This window comes from Nesoenas mayeri, assembly GCF_963082525.1.
Source record: "Nesoenas mayeri genome assembly, chromosome: 7".
Taxonomy (NCBI): Eukaryota; Metazoa; Chordata; class Aves; order Columbiformes; family Columbidae; genus Nesoenas; species Nesoenas mayeri.
In genome coordinates, this window is record NC_137551.1 from 23,241,354 (window position 1) to 23,265,722 (window position 24,369).

Sequence of the window (24,369 nt, forward strand, 5' to 3'; positions counted from 1 at the left end):
GTATCCCAGTCAAAAGACAACTATTTACTTCATAGAAACAGGAATCAGACTAAAAAGTAGGTACAAAACCAGAACTTATTTACAGCTAATTAAAAAAATAAAATGGTAGTTACTAAGGCTGACAAAGCATTTTTCCACATCCCTTTCTGCTGTTTTAAATCTACTGAGAAACAGAAAAGGATCTCTTATATGACAACATAAAACTCTAACATATAGCCATATAGCACCATAATCTGCAGGTTTGTTTTTTGTTTTTGTTTTTTTAAGTTAACATTTTTGCAAGCTACAGCATACAAACACTGGATAAAGGCAGGACATCCTGCAGGTCAATCTTTTGATCCAAATTTGCATCAATGTATCACTATATACAGAGATGGAAAAAAACCAAAGTGAGTTATGGCTCAGTAGACAATCAGACATAAGTATTTAAAACCAGGTTATCTTAGTTCAGTGATCTTAGAGGAGGCTTAGATTTGGGAAGAAGTGATTCCGTCATATCCTCTATTTTGTTCTTCTCCACTGTAGCTGCAGATTTGTTCTCTTTATCCTTTTTGTGACTCCTTTTGTGCTGGGATTTAAAGAAAATGCCCAATAAATTATCCATGTTTAGAAAACACAAAGAAATTAAAGACTACCTTCCCAATATACAATGCAGCAGAAAAAAAAGGTGGTAGAACTCCTGAAAAAGGTTCCTAATATTGTATTTACTAAAGAAATTTATTGTAGACATCTAAAAGCTCAGCAACTACTTTTAAGGTATCTATAACAAGTAAACACAACCTCCCCACCACCCCAACCAAACCAAAGACTAATATTATCAGGGCTTTACCCTGATACAGTAGTAGAGGAAGAAGGTCAAAAGGAAGAAAATAATAATTAAAACCAATCGGTGAAGAATGAGGAATGCTAATACTTCTGTCTGACCTCTAAAGAAAATACTCCACATCTAATTTCAACTTTTCCATTAAAACACATGTGTTTATGTCAAGTAATTACAACTATTTTTTTCATGCAGGATTATTTGCTGTGGAGTTTTCTGCTGCCTGTCCAGCTTGTCAGAAATTTGCATTATTTTATCTACTGTTATTTTAGCTCAAGTTTAACAAGGTATATTTTATGGAATTTTTAAAAGTTGAGACTGCACTAGACGACAGGTGATTTTAGACTACGTACTATCATGGAACAATAATTTTTCTTCAGTCTTAAATACACAGTTGTTTGAAATATCTGAGGAATTTACCTGAAAAAAGGGAATACCACCATTTACATGGCAGCATATATTTGTATCCACTAAGGATCTGTCACTAGCAAAGCTTTCATTGGATTCTTGCAACCCCTCCTCCTCTTCCAACAGGTCCTAAAATAGAAGTTTTCAGAAAAGTGTACTTAGTGTCTGAATTTCCTAGGTGAATGTAATAAGCATGATCAGATCTATAAAAGACATGGCACTTCCATTTTTGACAAATGGAAATGAAAGTATCTAAATTATTAATGTCTTATTTTTGTCAAAAGCTTAGCACACGCGACTCCAAGTGCCGTGTAAAACACAAAGGCTTCAACAGCTCCGGGGTTCTTCTCAACTCTCCACAGTGGCATAAAAAAAAAACCCCTCCTGAAGATATATGAAAACTTCACTGAAGAATCTCATTTGCCATTCATATACATACCTGATCTGCATTATCCTCCACTTCCTTTGTCATACTGTTTAGCATAGCATCAACCTTTAGTTGCTTTTGCCTTAATTGCTCCAGTAAAATTTCCCGGGGTTCTGTTCTCACAAGTGTGACTGGATAGCAGTAATCTCTTCTCTGTGGAGTTGTCCCTTCAATGAAGATTGTACAACTAATGAAAGGCACTGTAAACACTTTCAGCAATTGCTTTAATTACAGATCCTCAATTTTACATTAACTCAATACAGAAATCATGCTTTGTTCGGCCATCGTTCTTTGCATGCACCTTAAAAGAGGTGCAAGGCTACTAGTTCTGTTATGTCTCCATTAACCTTCACTCGTAAACTCTGCAACTTCAGACTGCATTCTGTAAGACCATTATGCCCCAACCTACTTTAAATACCTGTTGGAATATCGACTTTAAGGTCCTCTTGCAGGAAACAATTAACTTGAGTCAGTCCACGCTGTGCTTCCTCATTAAGTGTAAGTTTCTGCTCCTCGAGTATCTCCTGATCAACCTTCATCTGGTCAAGGAGGTCATTTAGTACCTTCTCCTCAACAGCCTTTTGTCTACTGATATGGTCAACAACTTCAGCTATTGCTTTATCACAGTTGTTTTCATTTTTCTGAAAACAAAACAAACAAAACCATCAAATTAACAGCGAAGTTAGGGTTATGGCCTCTTTTCTAAGTTGTAGGGCACAATTAGTGACATGACCTGGAACAAACGACTGGCAGATGTCAAAATGAAAAGTTTCAGTGTCAGGTTTACACTCATTTTGAGAACTATCTTCAGCAGAGAGTCAGTTTCTTAGAAAGTATGATCATTTTAGAAAGCTACTCATAAGAATAAAGGTGATACCATCTGGTTCAGATCAGACTCTTCATGCTTCTGTGCCCAACCTTGCACAGAATTAGGAGATTCAGGTGAAAATCCTACAAGCACTAGAAGCTTTATGCATTTGTAGGAGAAAAGGCCATTCACATTGGAATTGAACTCCTGAAGTGTTCAGTAGGTATAACAGATACAGGGGTTTCTTAAGACTGCAAAAGCTTTTAACACTTAGGTTTTTCTTTCTAAAAGTCAGCAAAATGTTGGATTTGTCTATTTCATTACCTATTATAACAACAAAACAAGAAGGGTGAGAAGTGACATTTGTGATGGAAATTAAAATTAGAGAAATTCTCAGATAAGAGGCCAGAAGTAGTAGATAAAATACCTAAAAGAAATGCTTTGTCTCATAACATTAATCCCTCTGACCAATAAAGTCACCTGCATCCTCCAGAATATAGTCTGTATGTGATCACTGTGCAAATCTACCAGAGACATTACTGGCAAATAAAGCTCTAGAATTAGAGATATATACCAATGAGATGCAAAAAGTCCAAATCACAAATTGAAGTTAGCTGCATGGGATCAATTAAGACATCATATTTTCAGATCATTTGCACTTCAAGTTCAAAGTCTTCCTTTTAAATTAAGCTTCTAATTGCATCTATTTAAGCTGAGCGATATGAGTCAAAGATCAAAAAACCCCACAATCCAGTTCTGACTGTGAAAACTTCTTTCCCCTACAAATTCTACTGTCAAAGTTTGTATGAAAATGTTGTATTAGGCTACAAATGACTATAGGTACCTTTTCTAGACACTGTAGTTGCTGTTTCTCATAACCGAAGGACAATAGCTGCTGATTGGTAAAGTTGACTATCTGACCAGCTGTAAATTCACCCCATTTATCAGTATCCTGAGATACATTTTTGAGATTGCTGAGAAGCTGTTGACAGTGGTCAGTGGATTTTTCCAGCATCATCTTGTTTTCAGCATTTATGATCCTGAGTTCTTGAGAGAAATCATCCACAGAGGCAGTAAATTTGCTGTGATTCGAAGTTGTACTGCTGACTAGGTCTGTTGTTTTCCTGCAATATATTTTTAACAGTTCAGAGACTGACAGGTGGATGTTAACACATTCTACATTTAGAAATATTCAAGACCAGAACCAGTGAATTAATGCAGTTCTATCAAACCAGATAATTATAAAGTTGTTGCTCTATTTAGTAAATTCACCAATGGCAGCACTCAAAGTAGTAGATTTGTTAAATCCCCTGAAACAACCAAACAACCAGCTTTGGCACGACCATAGTTATCTGGCCTGCAACTGAATGAAGCATGCTGCAATAGATACACCATTATACTTCAAGTTATGACTTTATGGTATGAAGTTCTTAAGTCCAGCCATACTGAAGGCTGTTCATCAGCACATTGCCCCCAAACCATGGTCTCTTATCTGCAATATACTCAAGAGACAAGTCTGACAAAAAGCCTTGCAGAGCTACCTTTTACTCTGGGGAAAGGTGAACTATGCTCTACATTCTCTGGCAGAACTCAGCTCTAACACACGACTTGTCCAGAAGACTTTATATGCATATAGATATGAAGAGCATCTAATTTTGTGGTCCTCTTCATACATAGTTTTATCTTGCATCAGTATACACCAAAAGTAATCTGCTCCTTACAGGTGAACATTTTCTTGCACAGCAGTGATGGTGGTCTTCAAGCTCCCATTCTTTGCAAGTACATTATTTAAGTTCTTCTGAGTCTCCTGAGCAAACAGGTCAAGCTGGCTTTGCAGTGAGGACATTAATTCAGCTGTGGTCTATAAGAAAAATGTCATACATTTCACTGTTATTCTACACTTTTAAATAATTCTTAAAGGGTGCCTGAATGCCTCTATTAAAAATGCAGCAAATGTAAGACCTTTGTTATTCTAAAGCTGAAGGTACAATTTTTGTGTAGAGAACATACAGGCACTTTGCTTTTGGAAATATACATAAAGGCACATATACTGGACATGCTTAGAGCCAGGGTAAAATTGTTTTTATTACTTTCCTACATAAGCTTCTTAGAGCAGCTCAACAAAGAAAGGCTAAGAATTAGGATCAGTGTATTGTCCTAACATTTCTTCTGATACAAACACAATGGTCTACTGCTAAAGAGTTTAAATCAAGGCAAGCAATCACAATTTGTGTTAGGATTTCATCTTACTCTAAGGATACCTTTGCATGTGCAAGCCTTGTCATTTCCATTTCTTCTTTTAAATTCTCACAATCATGCTGAAGCTGAGCAAAAACACCAGCCGTTTCTTCCCGTAAATTTTTCAGAGCAAGAGAAAGATCTCCAAAGAAGGTATCCATTTCCTTATTATGTCTCTCCATCTTTGAAAAGAGTTTTAAATAGAGTTAGAGATTTGTCTTTAGGTAAGAACTGTATACTTTTCTATAGCATAATTTATATAGAAATCAACTCTACCCCAAAGAAATTGTAAAAAGGCGCTAAAAAAGTATTGTACATAAAAAGGGGAAAACAACACTTAGAGTAACCTGAGGCTACAGACTAGAACTTGGTGTGGGCTTTTCCAAACACAAAATTTGGCATGCAAGGTAGAAAAAACAGGAAGACACAGACAAGGTACTTGGTTAAGACAAGAGCAAGAAGCAAGAGCTGGCAAAGCCATGGGTTGTTTGCGGTCTAAGTCTGAAAACCAATAAAAAGCATCTAGACAAGGGGAGTTGATTTCACATGAGTTGTAATTGACAGAAGTGGGAATTTTTTCAGTCAGAGCAACAGGTCATCAGCAACACAGGCTCATTTTTGACAAAATGGAAAAAAAGGAACGGAAGAGTGAGGCTGCAGTTCTACATAAACATTATGAGATAGACTAGAACTAAAAATGGAATCTAAGGACTTTTTGTAAGTGTGCTGTTGTCTGCACTTATTGTTAACAAGATGCAGCATCACACTCCCCAGGAGAAAGTTTGGCATGACAGCAGGAGAAACTGAACGTGATAAGACTTGTCTAAGTTGGTTATTTCAGGTTAAAAAAAAAAAAAAAGAGACCATATTAAAGATGATATCAAGTATTTGTTACATATAACTTCAAGCTTTCACACTTACACCATTTTTCTGTTGCACTTAATGTGAGCGGTTGTGCCAATATAGGTAACAAGGTAACAAAATACACCACGCATTCAGAAGTGAAACAGAAGTCTGAAAGAAAGACCTAAAGGGTAGAACTCATGCGACAGAATAGAGGAGAAAAGGCCAGAACAGAAGTGGAAATGCTCTGACACTGCAGCAAAACCACCAAAGGGTTTTCTGTAAATTAAATGAAATAGGAAAGCACAAGGTAAACAGACAAGTCATGTGCATTACCTTGTCAGCCACAGCAGAATATTTCTTCATATTATTCTGAAACTGATGGTTTAGCCCCAATACAAATTCTACCATTGGTGTCAAGCTATTTAATGCTCTTCCTAATCCAGATGTGTGTTCCTCCTAGGAAAAAGAGGTAAGAAAACAAGTAAAACAGAATATAATTGTTCCTTCATCTATTTTTGTAAGAAGCTATCCATATCCATATATTTTGCTATTACAGCATTTGTTATATAGCACATTACAGCCTGTGGTGGTGACATGGGAGGGGAAGTGGAATAGGACATAATCATGGCCAAATGCTGAAGCAGAGACAGAGAGCATCAGAATATTGACTGAAGCCCTTTTGACTGAGAACATATTACTTAAATATAGGAAAATGAGTATGTAAATTTACTAACAATTAATCTCAGCAGCTCAGCTTTACAATCAAGTGACAGATTCTCATGTTGTGTTATTTTTTCGGACACGTGAGAAACTTCAGTAGACACCAATTCTTTAACAGAGGCAAAAGATGCTGATACAACTGATGCAATAACATTAGCTGCTGAAGAACTGGTAGACAGGAGTTCACCTACGAAAGAAATCAAGAAGCATTAAATTTTTCTTTTTAAATTTTCATTATAAGATAGGCACTTTTTTATTGCTCATCACCTTATTGCCTCTTACAGCACAGGGAAGATGTTGATCACTCCAGATACATTATTATTGGTGCAACTATAATTATTACATTACTTAAAAAAAAAGCCTCTTAGACTTAAACAGATCTGTTTTAGAAAGCAGTTTTTGATACTACTGTTGAAAAATTCAGAATGACACACTGACACAGGTATCACACTTACCTATAAAATTTGTGTAAGATGTCAACATCTGTTGCTGCTTCAAACTGTTTTCACTAACTGAATCTTGTATTTTGTTGAACAAAACATTCATTTGTCCTGCAAATGTATTTTGGATGATAGCATTGTGTTGATCGACAGCCTTCTTACGGTCCAGTTTTGCATGGAGACCAGATACATCTTTTGTAGTTTCTTCAACTGTACTAAGTAACTATAATTTTTTAAAAGATATTTTAGTCAGTCTTTAAAGAAGTCAAGCATATATTATACAACCAAAAGCTACTGTAGTTCTGAGTTAAAGGAGAAGCTATCTTCCTAGAAAGACAGGAATTTCCCTTTACATCAAATTACAACTGTTCTTAATCCTGGTGTTATATCATTGACAGTCTTAGAACACAGGAAAAAGTTACCTAACAGAGACACTTTATTCTAACTTTGAAATGAAGGCATTAATAAAGGACATCCTCAGAATTTAAGGAATTATCATTTATCAAAGAATAGTAAATAAAAAAAACTCCTGACCAGTTCAACTTTTTTCTGAAAGATTTACCAGTAAATATATTCTTCAACAGTACTCAAGCAAGAGATTTCCAGTACTAGTTCTGTGATAAACAATTTAGAAGTTAAACGTGTAGTGGATTCTTGGTTTTGCAGTCAGTGTAAATTTCTGTACCTGTTTCTCTCACACAAACATTCCACAACCCACATGCAAAAAAAATAGGTGTGCCCTCCCAGTGTTACAGGAATCTGAGTAGAAATAAATTTTCATGTTGACTAAAGACACAAGTTTCATCTCTTTGCTGTTTAAATAGCAGGACACTCACTTTATCTCCCTACACCAAGTCTGTTTTGATAATTATGACCAACCTACAAGTACGAACCTTTACCCTACAATATAGAGGTGACAGGGCAACAGTTTCCATTATTCACTCAGTGAGTGTAAATTAGTCCACACACCTCTGCAAAGATTCTGTTGTTTTTCTACCTCAGTTATATATAACTTACTCTTTTGTAAGGCCAGCCATAAGCTTCTAGTAAAGAAAACTACTTGTTCTGCAAAACTCATGACAACAGATACTGCAAAACACTGGAACTCTCATGACAAACTGGCCTGAGTAAAAGTTACCTCCAGACCAACCAGTGTCTTTAGCAGTCAACTGTCAATATTACCACAGTGAAAGTCCTGCAATCTTAAGTAGTGTTTTTCATCATAATATAATTTATATAGAGAGAATCCTAGTTTTCCATCTTAAAATCAGGTTTTGTCACTTTCACATCATGTTTTAGCAACAATGATTTCCTTGAACAGCCCATGAGACTTCTAAACATGGGAAGCTACTATTCCAGTTAGGTGCAAGAACTGTGACAACCTTGCTAGCTGTGCCATGAAGATTTTGTTCCGTGTTTTCCAAGACTGAAACCACATATTCCTCCTCAGCCAGATGAACCTTGGTTTCTTGCAGATCTTTCTGTGTTTCTTCCAGTTCTTTCTCCTTGATTTGCAGATCTATTTTACATTGTTCAAGTTCATTTTTATTAACTGTGAATAGTTCAGTGATCTAAATTGGAAGATAAACATCAGTCGGTAACACTGCTTTTTGCAAGTTCAGCAGTCCCACTTCACACCTCTCAAATTATGCCAAAACACCAAAAGGCAAGTTGTCATCTACCAATGTAGTTTCAGCTGTAAGGTTCAGAGGTCTTAAACCTACACTATAGATTTGTATAGTCTCTATATTTACTGAAAACAGCAAATCAATACCACTTCCACTGTAATAATCACTTGCTCTCCTGCTCAAGACACATGACAGAACAATTGTTAGAGCACAAGGAAAAAAATCCCACTAAACAAACCTAAGCAGACAGAATGGAAACTCAGTAAAGCTGATAACACAGAGTAGTTACATATTGCAGCAAATTAATTTCTGCACTTCTTTTAAGGAGGAAGCTCCCATTTCCTGTGTAATTTGTTAATGGGAACTCACAGCCTCTGCTCTCTCCCTCATTCTTTGCTCAGAAGTAGGTATCTGTCAACTGAGATAACCATTTTACAGCCAGATTTTTGCTGAAAACCCAAACAAACTAAAGGCAAAGTGGTAGACATTAAAGCAGCTTTTAAAAAAAATGTTTGCATCTTGCAACTTGAAAGGATAACTTTAAGGATTAGGAAGCTTCCACTCTGGACTAATTAGGGAATTTTAAGAACAAAAACTCTTCAGACTGTTCTTTGCTCAAACTTTTTCCTCCTTCCTCAAAAATCTTTCATTTTTTGGTAGATTTAAGCCACAGTTGAGAAATGTCACTTACTCTTTTCACTTCTTCCTCCATGACACTGATTTTGTCAATGTATTCTACAATTTGTTCTTCCTGAACCGTCAGCTTTCCATTAAGGGCTCTCAAGAGAGGATTAAAAAAAGCCAAACAATAAAACGCAACAACAAAAACCACAAAGAAATGTTAGTCAAATAAGAGCTAATTTCAAGATTATATATTGTTTTTATACTACATATTTAGTAATTTTGAAAAATAAATATTTCTAACTTCTGTCTAAAAAGCAGCTAATTTTCACTTAATGCAGAAAGGGTTTAAGATAATTTTCCATTTTAAACTTTGTGTAAACTAGCCCTCTTACAAAGTGAAGTAAACTATATCAAATTTGCTCTCCTCTATGAGCTTCCACTGAAAAAAACACTACATGAGGTCAGTCTGCATCCTGACTATGCTTATAGTAAGTTCCACATATATATAAAGTCCTCAGTGTAAATCTACTCTTTAAGCTTCTATCTGTGTAATAATTTGTGAAGAGCAAGTTGACCAGTCAGGTAAATTCTCCAGACAGCTTTCAATTTTCTGGTGTGAAAATGGATCTGAAAGCATTTTGGTACAAGGATGGGTACAAGTATCTGAAATTTGTTGTCAGTCATTTTAAAGAAAATGTGAAGACATACTCATAATTTTCAAGGGAAATATAGACTCCATTTTTTTCTCGTGTGGCAGCAAGATCTCGCTTCAGGCGCTCAATCTCTTCAGTATATTCCTGCATAAAGAAACAATCACACGTAAAGCTGGAGATTTCTACTTTGCTTTCAAGATTTAACTTAACAGATACTTGACAAATATAGTGCTCTACAGAAGCTTTGCATAAACACAAGAGCAAAACACTGCTGTTCCAAGTAAGTTGAGTATAGCACCATGTAAATTTATACCATTGGATATATGTAGAACATTGAAACCTCTAATTTGAATCATACTTGGCATCGTATAACAGCTCACAATGGGAATCACAGCTTCTTTAGTAGCACTCGGCTACTTTATATTGGCTCTTCATTGATACTTAATGACAAGTTCACTTCAATTTGGGTGCTTTCTAGGTAATGAAGCTGATAAAACAGCAATTCCAGAAAAAAAAACATCGTGTTATTTAGTGATTCTCCACTAACTTCTAAACAGGTAATCCATACTCAAAGTCACAGCTAGTAGCAACAGCCCTCTACCCAGCTTCAGTCTTCACAAGTTTCAGCCTCTGCAAAGTGACTAATGCTGTAGCAGTTTAGTTTGAAAGCATCAGTTCAGTGATTAAAATCACCTCAGAAAAGCAATGCTACTAGTTATGGCTTCAGCACAACTTTGCAATTCCCGCATTGCAAAACCTATGTTAACAGGGTCAAACCTAGCCTGTAACTTGATCTGTGAAGATATGTCAAGCTTACCTTAATAAGTGCTTTTTTTGTTAGCTTCTGATTAATTTCAGGCTTGTTCATTATATTTTTTGCTCTGTGGGCATATTCCAGTGTACTCAATGTTTCCTGTGACAAACAGATGTACCCCAGGTCAAGTTGAGGAGTTAACTCATACTATTTGTATTATTAGCAAAAAATAATATCTATTTTAGAAACAGATCTTCAGACTTAAAGTTACCTCAAGATTTATAGATGCAGGAGAAACTGTGGCAATTATTGATGTTTTTGTTCGTCCTCCAAGAGAGTCTTGAAGGATTCTTGTGAGTTTAGATTCCCTGTATGGAATATGTGGGGCTCGTTCTACCAGAGCGGTAATAACTCTTCCTAGTGTCAGAAGAGACTGGTTGATATTACCAGCTTCACGAGCTCTTTTGTCGACTGCCCCAGAACGACCAATGTTTTCACTTCCTGCAAGATCAACCTGAAAGAGGAAGGAGATGTTTCTGTCTCCAATCACCCTGAAGAATGCTTGCCCCATAGTGTTGCAGAACACAACAGACATTAACTAGCTTATGAGTTGTTCAGGAGACATTGGGTTGACAAATGGGACAAACATTTCTCAGAGTGACAAATATAGTTCATTTTACTTTATGAAAGACAATCACCTTTTACTTTATTAGGAAAAAAAAAAAAGAAATCCCACCTTAGATTTTCAAGATAATATGGTTAAATTACTCCACTTCATTACTTTAAGAAAGTCATCAATTAAATTTCATTCAAATACTTACCAAGTTTAGCTTCCCAATTTTGACAAGTTCTTCTCCATCTACTGTTGTTTCTTTCATATGGATGGTAATTGAAAACACAGAGTGGGAACGGCTATAAAAGAATTCAGTTTCAGTCAGACATTCCATTAAAGCCAAATAATCTGCTTGCTTCACAACACTGCTGCGAGCTGGGTACGCATGCTCTTCTTAGAGAATACATTTGACCCATTAATTTGGACTTAGACATTTTCAACACACAAAGTTCTTCTACCAAGTATATTTTTGTGTGCATACCTATAAATATGGTACTTAATACAGTGATAAAACAACCGGATGACATTTGCCTGGTAAATTTTATCGTATTTCAAATAAAACCAAGAGAAACACTTGAGTTTTATTTACATTTGTGTGTTCTCAACTCACAGACACATCAAGAAACCTGGCTTGTAGATTTTTTTTTCAGCCAATATACTAAGAAGAGTTTTACAGAATGTGAGATTAAGAAATCTAATTTTCTTTATTCAGACTAAAAAAAAAAATCTGCAAGTAGCTGAATCCAATATTAAAACTACAGAAGTTCAGTTTTAATTCAAAACAGTAGAACATTTTAAGATCATTTTAGCTTGAGCTTATTCCTCTAATAAGTTTCTACAACAGGAAGCTGACATATATAGAAAACTATAGACATCAATTTACACCAGTTTGACCGCACATAAAACAGTTCAGACAGAATGAATTCTCTAAAGTCCCTATAACTTCAGATGAAATTAGTTCTGTGTTCTAATCTGCAGTAGCCAAGCAGCCATTCCCTCGCACCAGCAAACAGGAGTGCTCAGTATATCTTTACTGTAAAATATGACATGGGGAGGGTGTTCATTGCTTATTGTAACACTGGATCATGACAGTGACAGATACCACAACTGCAGTTCAAGAATAAGAAATCAGTAATAAACAACAATATTTTTGATCAAGGTGTCTCTGCTAGATTCTAGTAGCCTGCATTACCATACATAAATAAAACTAAAAAAATAAAAAAATAAAAAAAAATAAAAAAAAAAATCCATCAATCTTATTCCCAACTTCCACAATTCTGTTTACAAGTTTTTGGAAGCTGGGCTTTGAAAACAGGGTCTTGTGTTGATCTGTAAAAAACCAGATCTCAGTAGTATTTTGAAATTAAAACTTCGGTAACAAATCCTAATGTACCATTTTCTACTGCTGGTGACAAGAGGAAGAGACACTTGAGACTCATACATTTGTAAACAGGACTAGAAAAAAACCCAGCCAGCCATGACAGCTAGAACAAAGACAAGCCGCCTCCCTAATACAGGCGTATTATCTAAACAGCTTCTAAACTTGAAAGGACTACAGCCTTCTTTTTGAAGCAGCACAATAACTGCTGAAGAGAATATTTATCTCATGCTAGCCCATACACATTTCAGTAACCTATCTCTTAGACTGCTTTTGTTTCCATAGACATAGAAAGCTTTCAAAAAGTTAACTTCCTAACTTAGAGTTATAATTACATTTTAATCCTCTAAATGCCAGATTAAGAACAGTCAGCAATAGGACAAGGGGGCATAGGCTTAAACTCTGCCAGGGGAAATTTAGGCTGGATATTAGAAAGAAATTCTTTATGGAGAGAGTGATCAGGCATTGGAATGGCTGCCCAGGGAGGTGGTGGACTCACTGTCCCTGGAGGTTTTTAAACTGAGATTGGACATGGCACTTAGTGCCATGATCTAGTAAATGGACTGGAGTCAGACCAAGGGTTGGACTTGATTATCTCTGAGGTCTTTTCCAACCCAGTCGATTCTGTGATTCTTCTACTTATATCTCAGCTACAGCTAGGTAGAATTCCAGGGCTAGTGTTCCCACTAGGCACTGCATGCATAGCAAAGCAAGCAAACTCTAAACGAGATGTGAAGCTTATGTAAACAAACAAACAAACATACATGCAGAGAGAAACAGCTTGCCCACTTGCAAGATGAGACTAGTTCAGATTTTATAATGTCCCTTCATACACCTATTACAATATATCACCCTAGAGGATGTGATAAGGAAGAAGTTCTAACTATGCCTTTCTAATCCACATTTCGCAATCTGAACTGTGATACACAATCTCAAGATCATGCCAGGTTTGCTCTAGCTTCAACATCTTGTACTTCTTCAGTAAGGGCCTGTTTAATAAAACTAGAACAAAACAAAATGTGTGTACCTGGAATATGCATTCATGTAAGTCGCTGCAGTTGTTCTTTTTGCTGCACCCCTCTCCAGGATTTGGTAGACTTCATTTTTGTTATGTACAGTTATTTCTTCCAAGCCTTTAATAATTACACCCCTCTGTCAGAAAACAATGCATGGTTATTATACATATTTCAACAATTGTGAAAGCCATGAGATAACAAATTTTGAAAGATGGTGCTAACCTTGTTTCGAGGGTCATCAAACATCTGCAGTCTTTCTCCAACATCAGAAGTTGGATTCAGAAGATCAAAAAGCTCCTCATTATAGATTTCCAAAAGAGAGACTTTAACCGAAAATTCAGTACCATTCTCCGAGAGCTTTTCAAATATTTGATGCAATGTACGGGGTATTATACCTGCTAGTGGATCCTATAAATTAAAGTGAAATATTTAATTCATAAAGGTACTGAAACAGATTTGGGGGTGGAAATAGAATTTCAGCTAAATAGTCTGATTTGATATAAGCAAGAATACATTGGACAAAGATAACCTTCCATATAGAGATCACAAAGATTCATAGCAAGATGCAAGATTCAAGATGCAAGATTTTATTTTCATCTAAGTGAATGAGACCATTTGTTAATTTGCAAACATATAAGGAAAGTCAACTGCAGATCTGAAAGGCATCAACCTTTGGTTTTCTTCAGCCTTCTGCAATTTCTCACTTTGAATTACAGTACAAATAAGAGAAACCTCAGGAGTGAAAAATATACCTCTTCCCAAGTGTATTCCTCATTGGGTGACCGCTCTCCTTCCATTGTGAAGGTCTTACCAGTACCAGTTTGGCCATAACTGTGAGAATAAAAAACTAAAATGTAAACAAACTAAAAGTAAAATAAAATTTCCTAATAATAATTATTGGCTTACTTACGCAAACACTGTACAATTGTAGCCCATAATAACTTCATCCAAAATGGGACACACAACACTCCGGTACACATCAATCTGCTTTGCCTGAGCTCCAAAAACCTGTTGAGGCACAGACAACATATCCCATTTATCCATACAGTAATGCATAGCATCACCCAGTACAGTTCTCAGATCATATTAGAAAAAATGTATTAGCTTGTTTCTAGAACTTGACAAGCAGTTACCATATCAAATGTGTAAGTCTTTCTTGATGTCTTATCAGTCACTCCTCCAGTGCGGACACTGACTTCCTTTCTTGTCTGATCACAGTCTACAACAGCATAGGAGCTTGCTTTACGTTCTGAGGCATTAAAAGGCCTAAAAAGACAGGAGTTAAGAATATTGGGTTGATGTAGTTGCTAACGAGAACATAAACTGACAAAGCAGTAACATCACTCAGTTTACACATCCAGAATAGTGTAATTGGGTAAAAGGAACATAAAGCTTTTAAACTAAATTTGTTTAATAATTGTTTAAGGAAAAACTGACACAATTTGGCAGTTTCCAGACCTCGTTTCTCCTTCCACCCACTGTGGGACAACCCAAGAATCTATAGCTTTTAGTTTCTTCACACATGTATTTTTTAACAAGTCTATAAACTCTTTTGAGATCATTTAGATGAGCACACAGCTAACTTGCATTAGAAAATGTTGTTTAATGGCAGAGGGGTGGAAGATTAAATGTACCAAATAGTTGTATAAATAAGAGTCTTCAAAAAAGGAAAAACTTATACATGAAAATTAATAGTGAATCAAACTAATAAACTTTAAAAAGTCTTTATTTTTTGCTTACACAAACGATGAAGCCTACTTCTCGCACTGATGACACAATGATCGAAAGCACCAGAAATACTAAAAGACCCTACTAATAGCGGAACAGTAGACAGCAATACCATAACATTTATAATGCTGATGCATTTGAACAGGGTTTGTGAATTGTGAACGTAATTTCATAAAACAGATTAGAACATTGGATTTTTTGGGGAAAAAAGTCCACATACCTTTTTATTCTGAGTTTTAAGCAAAGTTTAATAAAGGTGTAATAAGCATTTAAGAAAGCATTTTGTTTCATCACTAAGTTACACTAAATCTGGTGCACACAATTTTCCTGAAGGGACACTTGCAACAATTTCTCCCAAAAAAAAAGGATAGAAATCACCATAGGCTGAAAATCAAAAGGATGAAATGCTATTTTATCACTCATTTAGTAGTGGTACTGCACTGAATGTTTATGCTACCTGTAGAGCTGACCTGAACAGCCAACTTGAAAACAGAACTTCTACAACCTTAGTAATCTTTAAAATATTTTGATAGTAGAGGCACTTCAGATGCTGTATCTTTAAACTATAATGTTTAAAAAAAAACAAAACCAAAAAACAAACAAAACCACAAGTGCACGGTATCTTGAGTTTCCTGACTCTTGTGGTTAACATTTCTTCCTCAACATAGCACTGAGGATGAAGTGTTAGATTCTGAACAGACCACTACACACATGGGTGTAAGACTGGTGAAAACAGAACATCACTAAAATCTTGTTCACAGAGGCAAGTTACAGCTCTGGTTTTGCAACTTTTAAAGTAGCAGGAGGCTGAACAATGAATATATTCTACTCTGCAATGACATAACAGTGAACCAGTCAAAAGCCTTACGGTATGATAGCCTGCAACTGGGAAGCTAGAGGAGCAATTCATCCAGGCTGGAACATTCATGCAGATGATCACCACGCGCCACTAGGCAAGCAGCAACCTGGCACGCCATGGTGACATCTGATCACAGGTTCATCCCGTTTGGTATGAAGTGTATTAACATGCATTATTAACAACATTAATGCATGCATTCTGAGCTTCTAAATTCATGTTTTACAAAAGCATAGTGAATGTGTCGCTTGACAAGGTTTGTGATAAGCTCAGACACATCAAGTTTTGGAAGTAAATTAAGACAACTGCATTTGTCTACCTATTTGTAAGAGAAGTAGAACCTAACTGATGTAGAAGAAAAAGGCAGAAGGAACATTTACCACCTGAAACACACTGAAGTTCTATTTAAAAGAAAAGCTGTACAAGAGGCAAGAGCAAAGGTGAGCTATAAAGTTTTTTATAGATTAGAGACTAAATCTTGATGTAGGACCCAGTCTGCAAATTGCAACAAAAGCAAAACACTACACTATGGACAATACCGATGCTACTGTCATATTGAGCACCCTTTTTAATTAAAATGTACTGTGATACATAGTGAGGCTATTCCAGAACAGTTGAAACTAATCAGACGAAAAAGAAAATTATTACTCTTGACAGTGTTTTAAACTCCATTGCTAGAGTAACATTATCCTTTGTTTGCAATAGCCTCGTTTTACATCAACACTTTCACCAATCTCATAACATTTACTTCAGCAGCTTTTTAATTGTGCTGCAAAAATAAGAGAAAAATGCATTTTAATTTCTGTTTTCATTGTGGATCTGTAAAGGTAGAACTTCCAAGCATGAGGATATAATGATTGCAAAACGTACTAGTAATAATATGTAACCTAACATCTGCAGTTCTGGCTCAAAAAAGCCTTCCAAAGGCCTTTTGGAACATGACTCAACCATGAGCAGTGCTACAATTTTAACAAGCAACACTCTAAGAACAATTAAGACTCAATATAAGTGAAGAAGTCTTTAAAGTCACTTCAAAATTATGACAATAACCTAATTTTATGGTACCTGAAACCTGTCATACCATACAAAAAAATAAATTAATCATATAAATCAAGGTAGTTTGTCATTACATAAGAGGTAAAGCCCCCTCAACTCTCCAATACCCTTTAGTCTGAATTCAAATAGTCTGCATTAGTGAAGTTATATAAAAGACTGATAAGTGGGTGCAGCAAAAATTTTATGAGTAATTAAATCGTAGCAGCTTCCTACAGAAGAAAAAAAAATCGGTTCTTCTATTTTAGTCCCTTGAATTGATATCAAGCATACTAACCCATCCATCTCTTCTTAACCTTCCTACATAGCTTCATACTGGGTGAATCAAATTAGGAAGTTGCAACTTTTTGCCTTTTTAAACCGTAGGAGATTATTCACAGCAGCGTTAATCCAGCGGAAGTGCCGATTATCTCTGCCGGCTACCGGGCCCGCCACACGTACAGTTAATGCCTCCGATGGGCACTTTAAAACGCAGTAACGAGCACCGTCTGGGTGTCCCAGAGCGCTCTTTAATAACGGGACACTGGGAGAAACATGCCGCAGTTGGCCCACCGGGGCTCTGAGGAGCAGAGCCGCAGGCTGCACGGCGCCCCGTCAGTCTGCCACACCAGGGCGGCCCGGGCTGGCCGGGCACACCGGGACCCCTGAGGGACAGCGCAGCGAACGCTTCAGCCCGCAGTCCCAGGGGGGTCAGGAGGCCGGGCTCCACCAGCTCCCCGCGGGCTACTGCTGCGGGCTTACCGCCAACGCTCGCCCGGGGAGGGAAAAGGAGGCCGCCGCGCCTACCTGCATCGCACCACCACCTGGATGTTCTTGCCCTTCTCCTCCTTCTTAGCGCCACCACTGCCCTGGAAGGTGAAGGAAGCCATGGCGGGCCCGGGCGCGAAACCTGCTGGGGGGAGAGAGGCGAAACGCTGACCGCGGTACTCCGGGGCGCCCGGGCTCGAGCCAACCGCCCGCCGACCGGGGGCGCGCGCTCTGCCGCCGAATTCGAACCAAGCACCGCCCCCCCGCCCGGCCAATCAGCGGGAGCCCGCGGGGCACCACGGGACTGACTTTCAAATTGTAGCGGTGACGCAAGCGCACGACGGCTGCGGCGGTGCCGCCCCGAGCGCAAGGCACGCTGGGAGCTGCCGTGCCCAGCCGGTGGCTGTCACGTGACCGAGCGCCGGGGGCGGGTCCCTCCCCGGCAGCACAGCACAGCACAGCACAGCACAGCACAGCGCAGCGCAGCGCAGCGCAGCGCAGCGCAGCGCAGCACAGCCCCAGCGCGCCGACGGCGGGGCAGGCCACACCATGACGAGACCGAGCGGGTGGCGAGATGGCAGCGGGATCCCGCCGTCCGGGACCGGCGAGGCGTGCATTTGCGTTACGGCTTCTGAGCTGCTCCCCGCACTGCGGTGACCTTCTATCTGACGTCCAGCTCGAACCTGCTGTACAACTATTTTTTGCCACCAGTACCGCCCGCGCTCACGAGGGGGCAGCGGGAAACTCTGGCCTCTTTGCAGCCGCCGCTGGACACCCGTGTGTGTGAGGGCATCCCAACTGCTCCTCTCGGTCATCCTGCTCCGAGATGCACGTCATCCTTGCAGTCCTTCATCACAGCTCGAGCCCCCGGCCGTCCTTGCTTCTGTCCCCACCGGCTCTGCCGTTATCCCCCGTTTTCTTTAAACGTCACGTTCGGCCTCAGAGAAGCACGCCCCGCAGCGCCGGGCGGCTGGCCGCCTCACCGGGCCCGTTTGAAAACACCGTGTTGCTGCTGGCGCGGCGGGGCGCAGCGCCCCCATTCCCGGCCGGCACCTCGCTGTCCCCACGGCCACTGCCGGGCCGGGCAGCTTCTGCCCCCAGCCACGGAGCTCTGCTCTGCTCCCTCCGTGCCCGCTTGAACTGGGGCTGGTCCCCAGCGCAGTTCGTCACCACCACTCTGAACTGCACACCTAACTTTAAATGTGTTTACGGGCTGGTATTGGCTGCTACATTATTGGGAAAATCCTACCTCAGAATGAAAATAAATAGTTAAAGGCTAAAGACAAAACTCTGCAGGGTGTACCTCATCCCTCCTTTTATTTTCAAACTAGATCATGTCAACCACGCAGGAAGTACAAGTTTGCATCCTCTTACTAGCAGTTTAATTTACGTCACCCTAACTTCTGTGTGAGAGCTTCCTTTGAGATGTTTGAGATGGTATTAAAAGCTTCGCTAGGAGGAGATCTATCACAGGACAACAGGTCTTGTGGGCAGATGGGAAGAAGCAGATGTTAGAGAAGATGTAACTGGTCTGACATGCTTTGTTCTCAACAGATCTGTACTGGCTCCTACACTTATACTGTCACCTATGTGTTATGGCCTACAGTGTTCTGCGGTTGTTCTAGGGCCTTCCCAGTTGCGAAATTAAGATTACCCATCTGTAATTTTTGCAGCTTCTGCCCCTTCTCTTTCTTCGTTTTAAAATTGGCTGCTTTGAAACTTACACCTCCTCCATGAGTTCTTAAAGGTAATAACAGATGAATCCTAAGCCATAAGGCTTGCGGTAATTTTTCTGACAGTGACATGAAGCAGCATCACATTATGCTCCTCTACCATTTATCTCAAAAGTTAAAACCATGTCAGAGCCTATCAATCTTATACTAGGCATAAAGAACAGGACCTGAGAAATACACACATTAATTTATAGAGAAGGACATGAAGTGTTGGGTTCCTAGGCTGCTATGAGCAGAAATGGGTTCAGAAAACATCAACATTCAACACATTTGTCTGCCTTTCTAAATATAGACTGATGATGAGACAGGATAAGAACTGTGAAATCTTTATAGTGATTAATAACAATTTTTATTTCCAGTCTTTCTGAGTGAGTGTTTTCTCTTTGCTCCTTGTAAGACTTTACTGCTTGCTTGCCACTGAAAACAATACAATCTTAAAGTATATACAGCATATAAATATACTACAATGAAAATAAAACTGCTTTGCAAGGACAGACATTTGGAAGTTAGTAACTGCCAGAAGAATTACTGCCCTTCATCAATTCTTAACCTTTTGGCCTCAAACCTAGAAATCAGGCGATGATTCTGTAGAAAAAGCTTGTAACAAAACACTTAATATTTATACACACAGATGCGTAAGGAATCTGTATTTTCTACCAGTCCTAGAGCTTAACTTTCCAACTAAAATGAGTTTGGTGGGTTGGTACTATTTAGACGTGCTATTTTTTTTTCCTATAATAAAACACTAAAAAAATTACAATAATGCGTTTTGTTTCAGTTAAGTGAAAATTTAACCAAGTGAGAAAACTAATTTAAGATAAAAGTGATACCTATTGCAAACATACTGAGACCACCCTTATTCTTATTTGCTTTCTGTATTCCATACATGTTAAGAACAAAAATAATTCGTATAAACAATTGTGTAGGAGCGACTGATAGACTGAAAAGTCAGATGTGGGTATGTGAATATAATGAATCTTTACCTTTTGCTCTATATGCCTTCATAGGGATCATAAAAAAGAACGCAGCATTGGAACACAAGAAGTCTTTTCTTCCCATTTCTGCCTGTTTATTATTTTCTAGTATGAAAGCTTAATTTGCATTAGTCAGAATTTTGCTCACAATATAAACATATATCTCACAAACACAGAAGAAAATAAGAGCTCATTCAAACCTGTATTTAAGCAAGGGGAGTTGAATCTGGCTGATAGCAACCTTCTCCATAGATGCATGCAGTTTAGTAGCTGCAGCTCTGTTTTACAAGGTCAATTTATAGCATAGGTCATACATTTTCTTAGATTAGGTAAAGCCTAAAGATACTAATATAGTATAAACACAAACTGAGTAACAGGGAACTAGCATTTTGCAAGCAATAAAAATAAATACAATCAAAAAGAAACAAGAATACTTAGGATAGTCTTAACAGTGATTGGGAGAATGACCTTTAAGAAGGCACGTACATCATCTGTGACAAATAGATTTTATTTTTATTTAAGGGAGACAAAAACATTACAGGAAAATAGATTATGCAATACCCACAACTGCCAGTGTAACGGCTTCAGTAGATATTACTAATCCCCACTTATCGATCAAAAAGGATAATCTTTCACTAAAGCTTGCCAACAAGAAGTCGTTCTATCATAGGGATATTCAGAGACTATACATGTTTCAAAAAAAATCCAGTGTTTTCCTAGGGTTTCTATCAGATGACCTGGATAATTATAGGTATGAAGTCCTGACAAATAGTAAAAATTGTTGACACTAAGCATGATTAGATAAGAATTAAGGAAGGTTATAATAATGGAGAGATATAATTAATACAAATTACAAGTTTGAGTGAGACTTCTTCAAGGCTTAGTAACACTTGTTTTGATTACCAAGATGCTACACAGGGTATGAGGTGTATTGAATACGTGGAGAGTTTAATAATGTTCAATATTACCAGTGCCATAGGAAAAAGTTATTGATTAATTGCATATTCACATTAAAGGGGAGATAACCTGCACCTCAGATACACATAGAGCAATTTCTAGCCTTTGAACAGCCTGTTCAGTTGACCAGTAATATTCTAATGTGTTGTCCACATACAGAAAATTAAACAACAAGGACTTGCACAAACACTGTACTGGTCTATTCTCAGCTGAGGACAGGGTTCTCCTTCAGTCAGAGTAACAGGATAATTATTTCACTGTTAAAAATGAAAGATACAATAACTACCTTTTTGTTAAAAATTAAGGACTCAATGCTTGTCAGGCCGCACCTTGAATACTGTGTTCAGTTTTGGTCTCTGCTATAAAAAAAAGATGCAGACAGGCTGGAGAGAGTACAGAGAAGGGCCACAAAGATGATCAAAGGACTGGGAAGCTGCCATATGAGGAAAGGTTGGGAGAAATGGTTTTGTTCAGCCTTGAGAAAAGCAGGTGAGAGGAGACCTTATCACCATGTCCCAGTATTTAAAGGGTGGCTACAAAGAAGATGGAGACCCCCCTTTTACAAGGCATCACATGGAAAAGACAGGGGCCAATGGGTACAAGTTACTCCTGGGGAGATTCTGATTGGACACAAGAAGGAAATTTTTCACAATGAGAAAAATTTGCCATTAGAATAATCTTCCCAGGGAAGTGGTGGATTCCCCAGCATTGGACACTTTTTTAAGATTCAGCTGGACAGGGTGGTGGGCCATCTCATCTAGACTGTGCTTCTGCCTGGGAAGGTTGGACCAGATGATCCTTGTGGTGCCTTCCAATCTGGTATTCTATCATGATGATAATGAAAAACCGAATTGGTTTCAACTAATTAAGGAAAACAGACAGAATAAAGGATGTCTTTTTTCTGCCCATGTGCCAGATCACTGTCCAACACAGACACAGATGTTAGCACTTTTACATCTTTTTATAGTTATGGTCACCATAATAATAGCAGGGGTGTATGCATTCGTGTAATCAGCTCAGAGTAAAGCTAATAATTTTCCATACACGTACCTATTTTCAGTTAAGGCATGCAGCTGGATGACATCCTTTACATAAAAAGAAATGGAACAATAAATAGGAAAACTGGAAACATCTAGACTTCACAGGACCCATTGAAGTCAACAGGAAATGTCTCCTTGGTTTCTCATTATCTTTTGACTTGAATGTTTTAAAATGTAATTAAGTCAGTGTTTTCATACTGAGAGCAGTCAACAGGTTATCTTTTTTTTTTTATATATGCCTTGTTATGAAATGGCCACGATTTATTTTGGAGTGGAAATAACAATCATAAGCTATGCTTTTTTCAGCCTGAGGCCAGTTTGCTACAAAGCCATTTTATATACAATTACAGTTTGAATTTAATCCAGAATTTTAGCTAGGTGCAAAAATATGCTTCCATTAAAAGCATATCAAGACTGTACTTAGAGTTTTACATTTGCTGCTGCTTGCCTTTCAAGAAGAATATAAAATACTGGTTTTATTCTAAATTACTTGTAACTTGCCTACTTTGAGGATCACTTTCCTTGCACTGTACAGTTACATCACATATCCTGAACAAGAATCTCCATACTGCTACTCTGTAAAGCTTCCTCATGGGAAGTTTGGAATAATTTCCACCCTTATTATAAATCACACTTAAATGCATTTGATCTTTTGGACCACACCTGTTTTTACACTAGGGCAGATGAAGAAAACAGGACTAAAAGCACCAATTGTCTATGAGCAATTAAAGTTTCATGGGGAAATCTTAGTTGCTGGACTACACTGAGAAACAAATTTACTGAAGGTCCTCTCTACTTTTGCTGATGGTATCAAAATAAAAATGTCTTTAAAACATGGAAAAGATATCAAAAATACTGGATGAGTGTAATTTTGGCTAGTATAAACTGAAACACAGAGGGTTTAGATTATAAGAACACAATCTGCTCTGAATAAACATCAGTGCCATTGAACAGGTGCTAAATAAGCTTACTGTGGATAAAATGGGTGTAAAGTACAGTAGGTGTGACCTCTATTGCACATCTCTGCTGCAATAGCTATATTAGATGCATGAGGACACGCGATCTTTCATCACAACTACAGAAGCAGAAGCACTTGCTTTAGATGCAACTATTAGCAGACTATTAGCAAACTCAAGTTTTCCTGCTACAGTCTACTTTGCTTTCCCAGGATTGCCCCATGTATGTCCTAGGCAAGATCTATAGGGAAAGGGAGGATTTATCAGAGTAGCTAAATATACATCAGGTCAGCATTAGCTAAATATATACATTCCACTACATTAGGCTAGCAAACTCTGTCAGGACCTGATAAAGGAATAAACTGCCTGAAACTCTGCATACTTCTGTAGCTTTCACCCCCACATAACTGATATAACATACCTACAACTTGTGTTAACAATAAAGGCAGAAGCATTTCTACTAATTTAAGTGAGCAACTTCACCACCTCTTAATCCTCCAGTTGCTTTAGAGAGCAAGGAGACAGATCACTAAGAGGCACCCATCTGGCAGTGAGCTCTCTGCCAGACACAGCAGTATTACCTTCTCTGATGCACTGGCAATAGGGCAGAAGTAAGATTTAAGATCTCACCATTTATCCTGTTCTCCTTCCCTCTGGCCCGGTCTTGACTTATACAAACACTAGGAAATGGAAAACTAAACAAAACACAACAGACTGCCTCGAACTAGAATCTTATCAGGACAAAGATATCCATTTTCACAGGCATTAACATACTGTGTTAAAATTAGGCTCCCACATAGTTCTAAATCCAGCCAGTTAATTTAGGTGAAAACTACCAACTGCCTTGCTCCAACCAGGATTAGTTAACTTGAGAGACAGGTCTGTGTCTAAACTGAGGCCAGAAGCGTGGGTGCACTTGATGTAGACACGAATGCTCTAAACTGGGTAGCTC

General features: G+C 38.2%; 1 protein-coding gene across 1 annotated transcript; it reads right to left on the reverse strand.

The window, feature by feature from the left end:
• Positions 1-442: 442 nt before the first annotated feature.
• Positions 443-17,879, reverse strand: KIF11 (kinesin family member 11; the record flags this gene model as incomplete). The annotated part of the gene is made up of 22 exons (XM_080348119.1): positions 443-568; positions 1,241-1,357; positions 1,668-1,822; positions 2,074-2,296; positions 3,308-3,587; positions 4,185-4,324; positions 4,725-4,883; positions 5,881-6,003; positions 6,282-6,454; positions 6,723-6,930; positions 8,090-8,278; positions 9,027-9,114; positions 9,668-9,756; positions 10,430-10,525; positions 10,638-10,880; positions 11,188-11,278; positions 13,385-13,509; positions 13,596-13,781; positions 14,126-14,204; positions 14,284-14,381; positions 14,507-14,639; positions 17,797-17,879. 22 exons carry the CDS (start codon positions 17,877-17,879, stop codon positions 443-445), a joined length of 3,204 nt encoding a protein of 1,067 aa, XP_080204245.1.
• Positions 17,880-24,369: the final 6,490 nt, after the last annotated feature.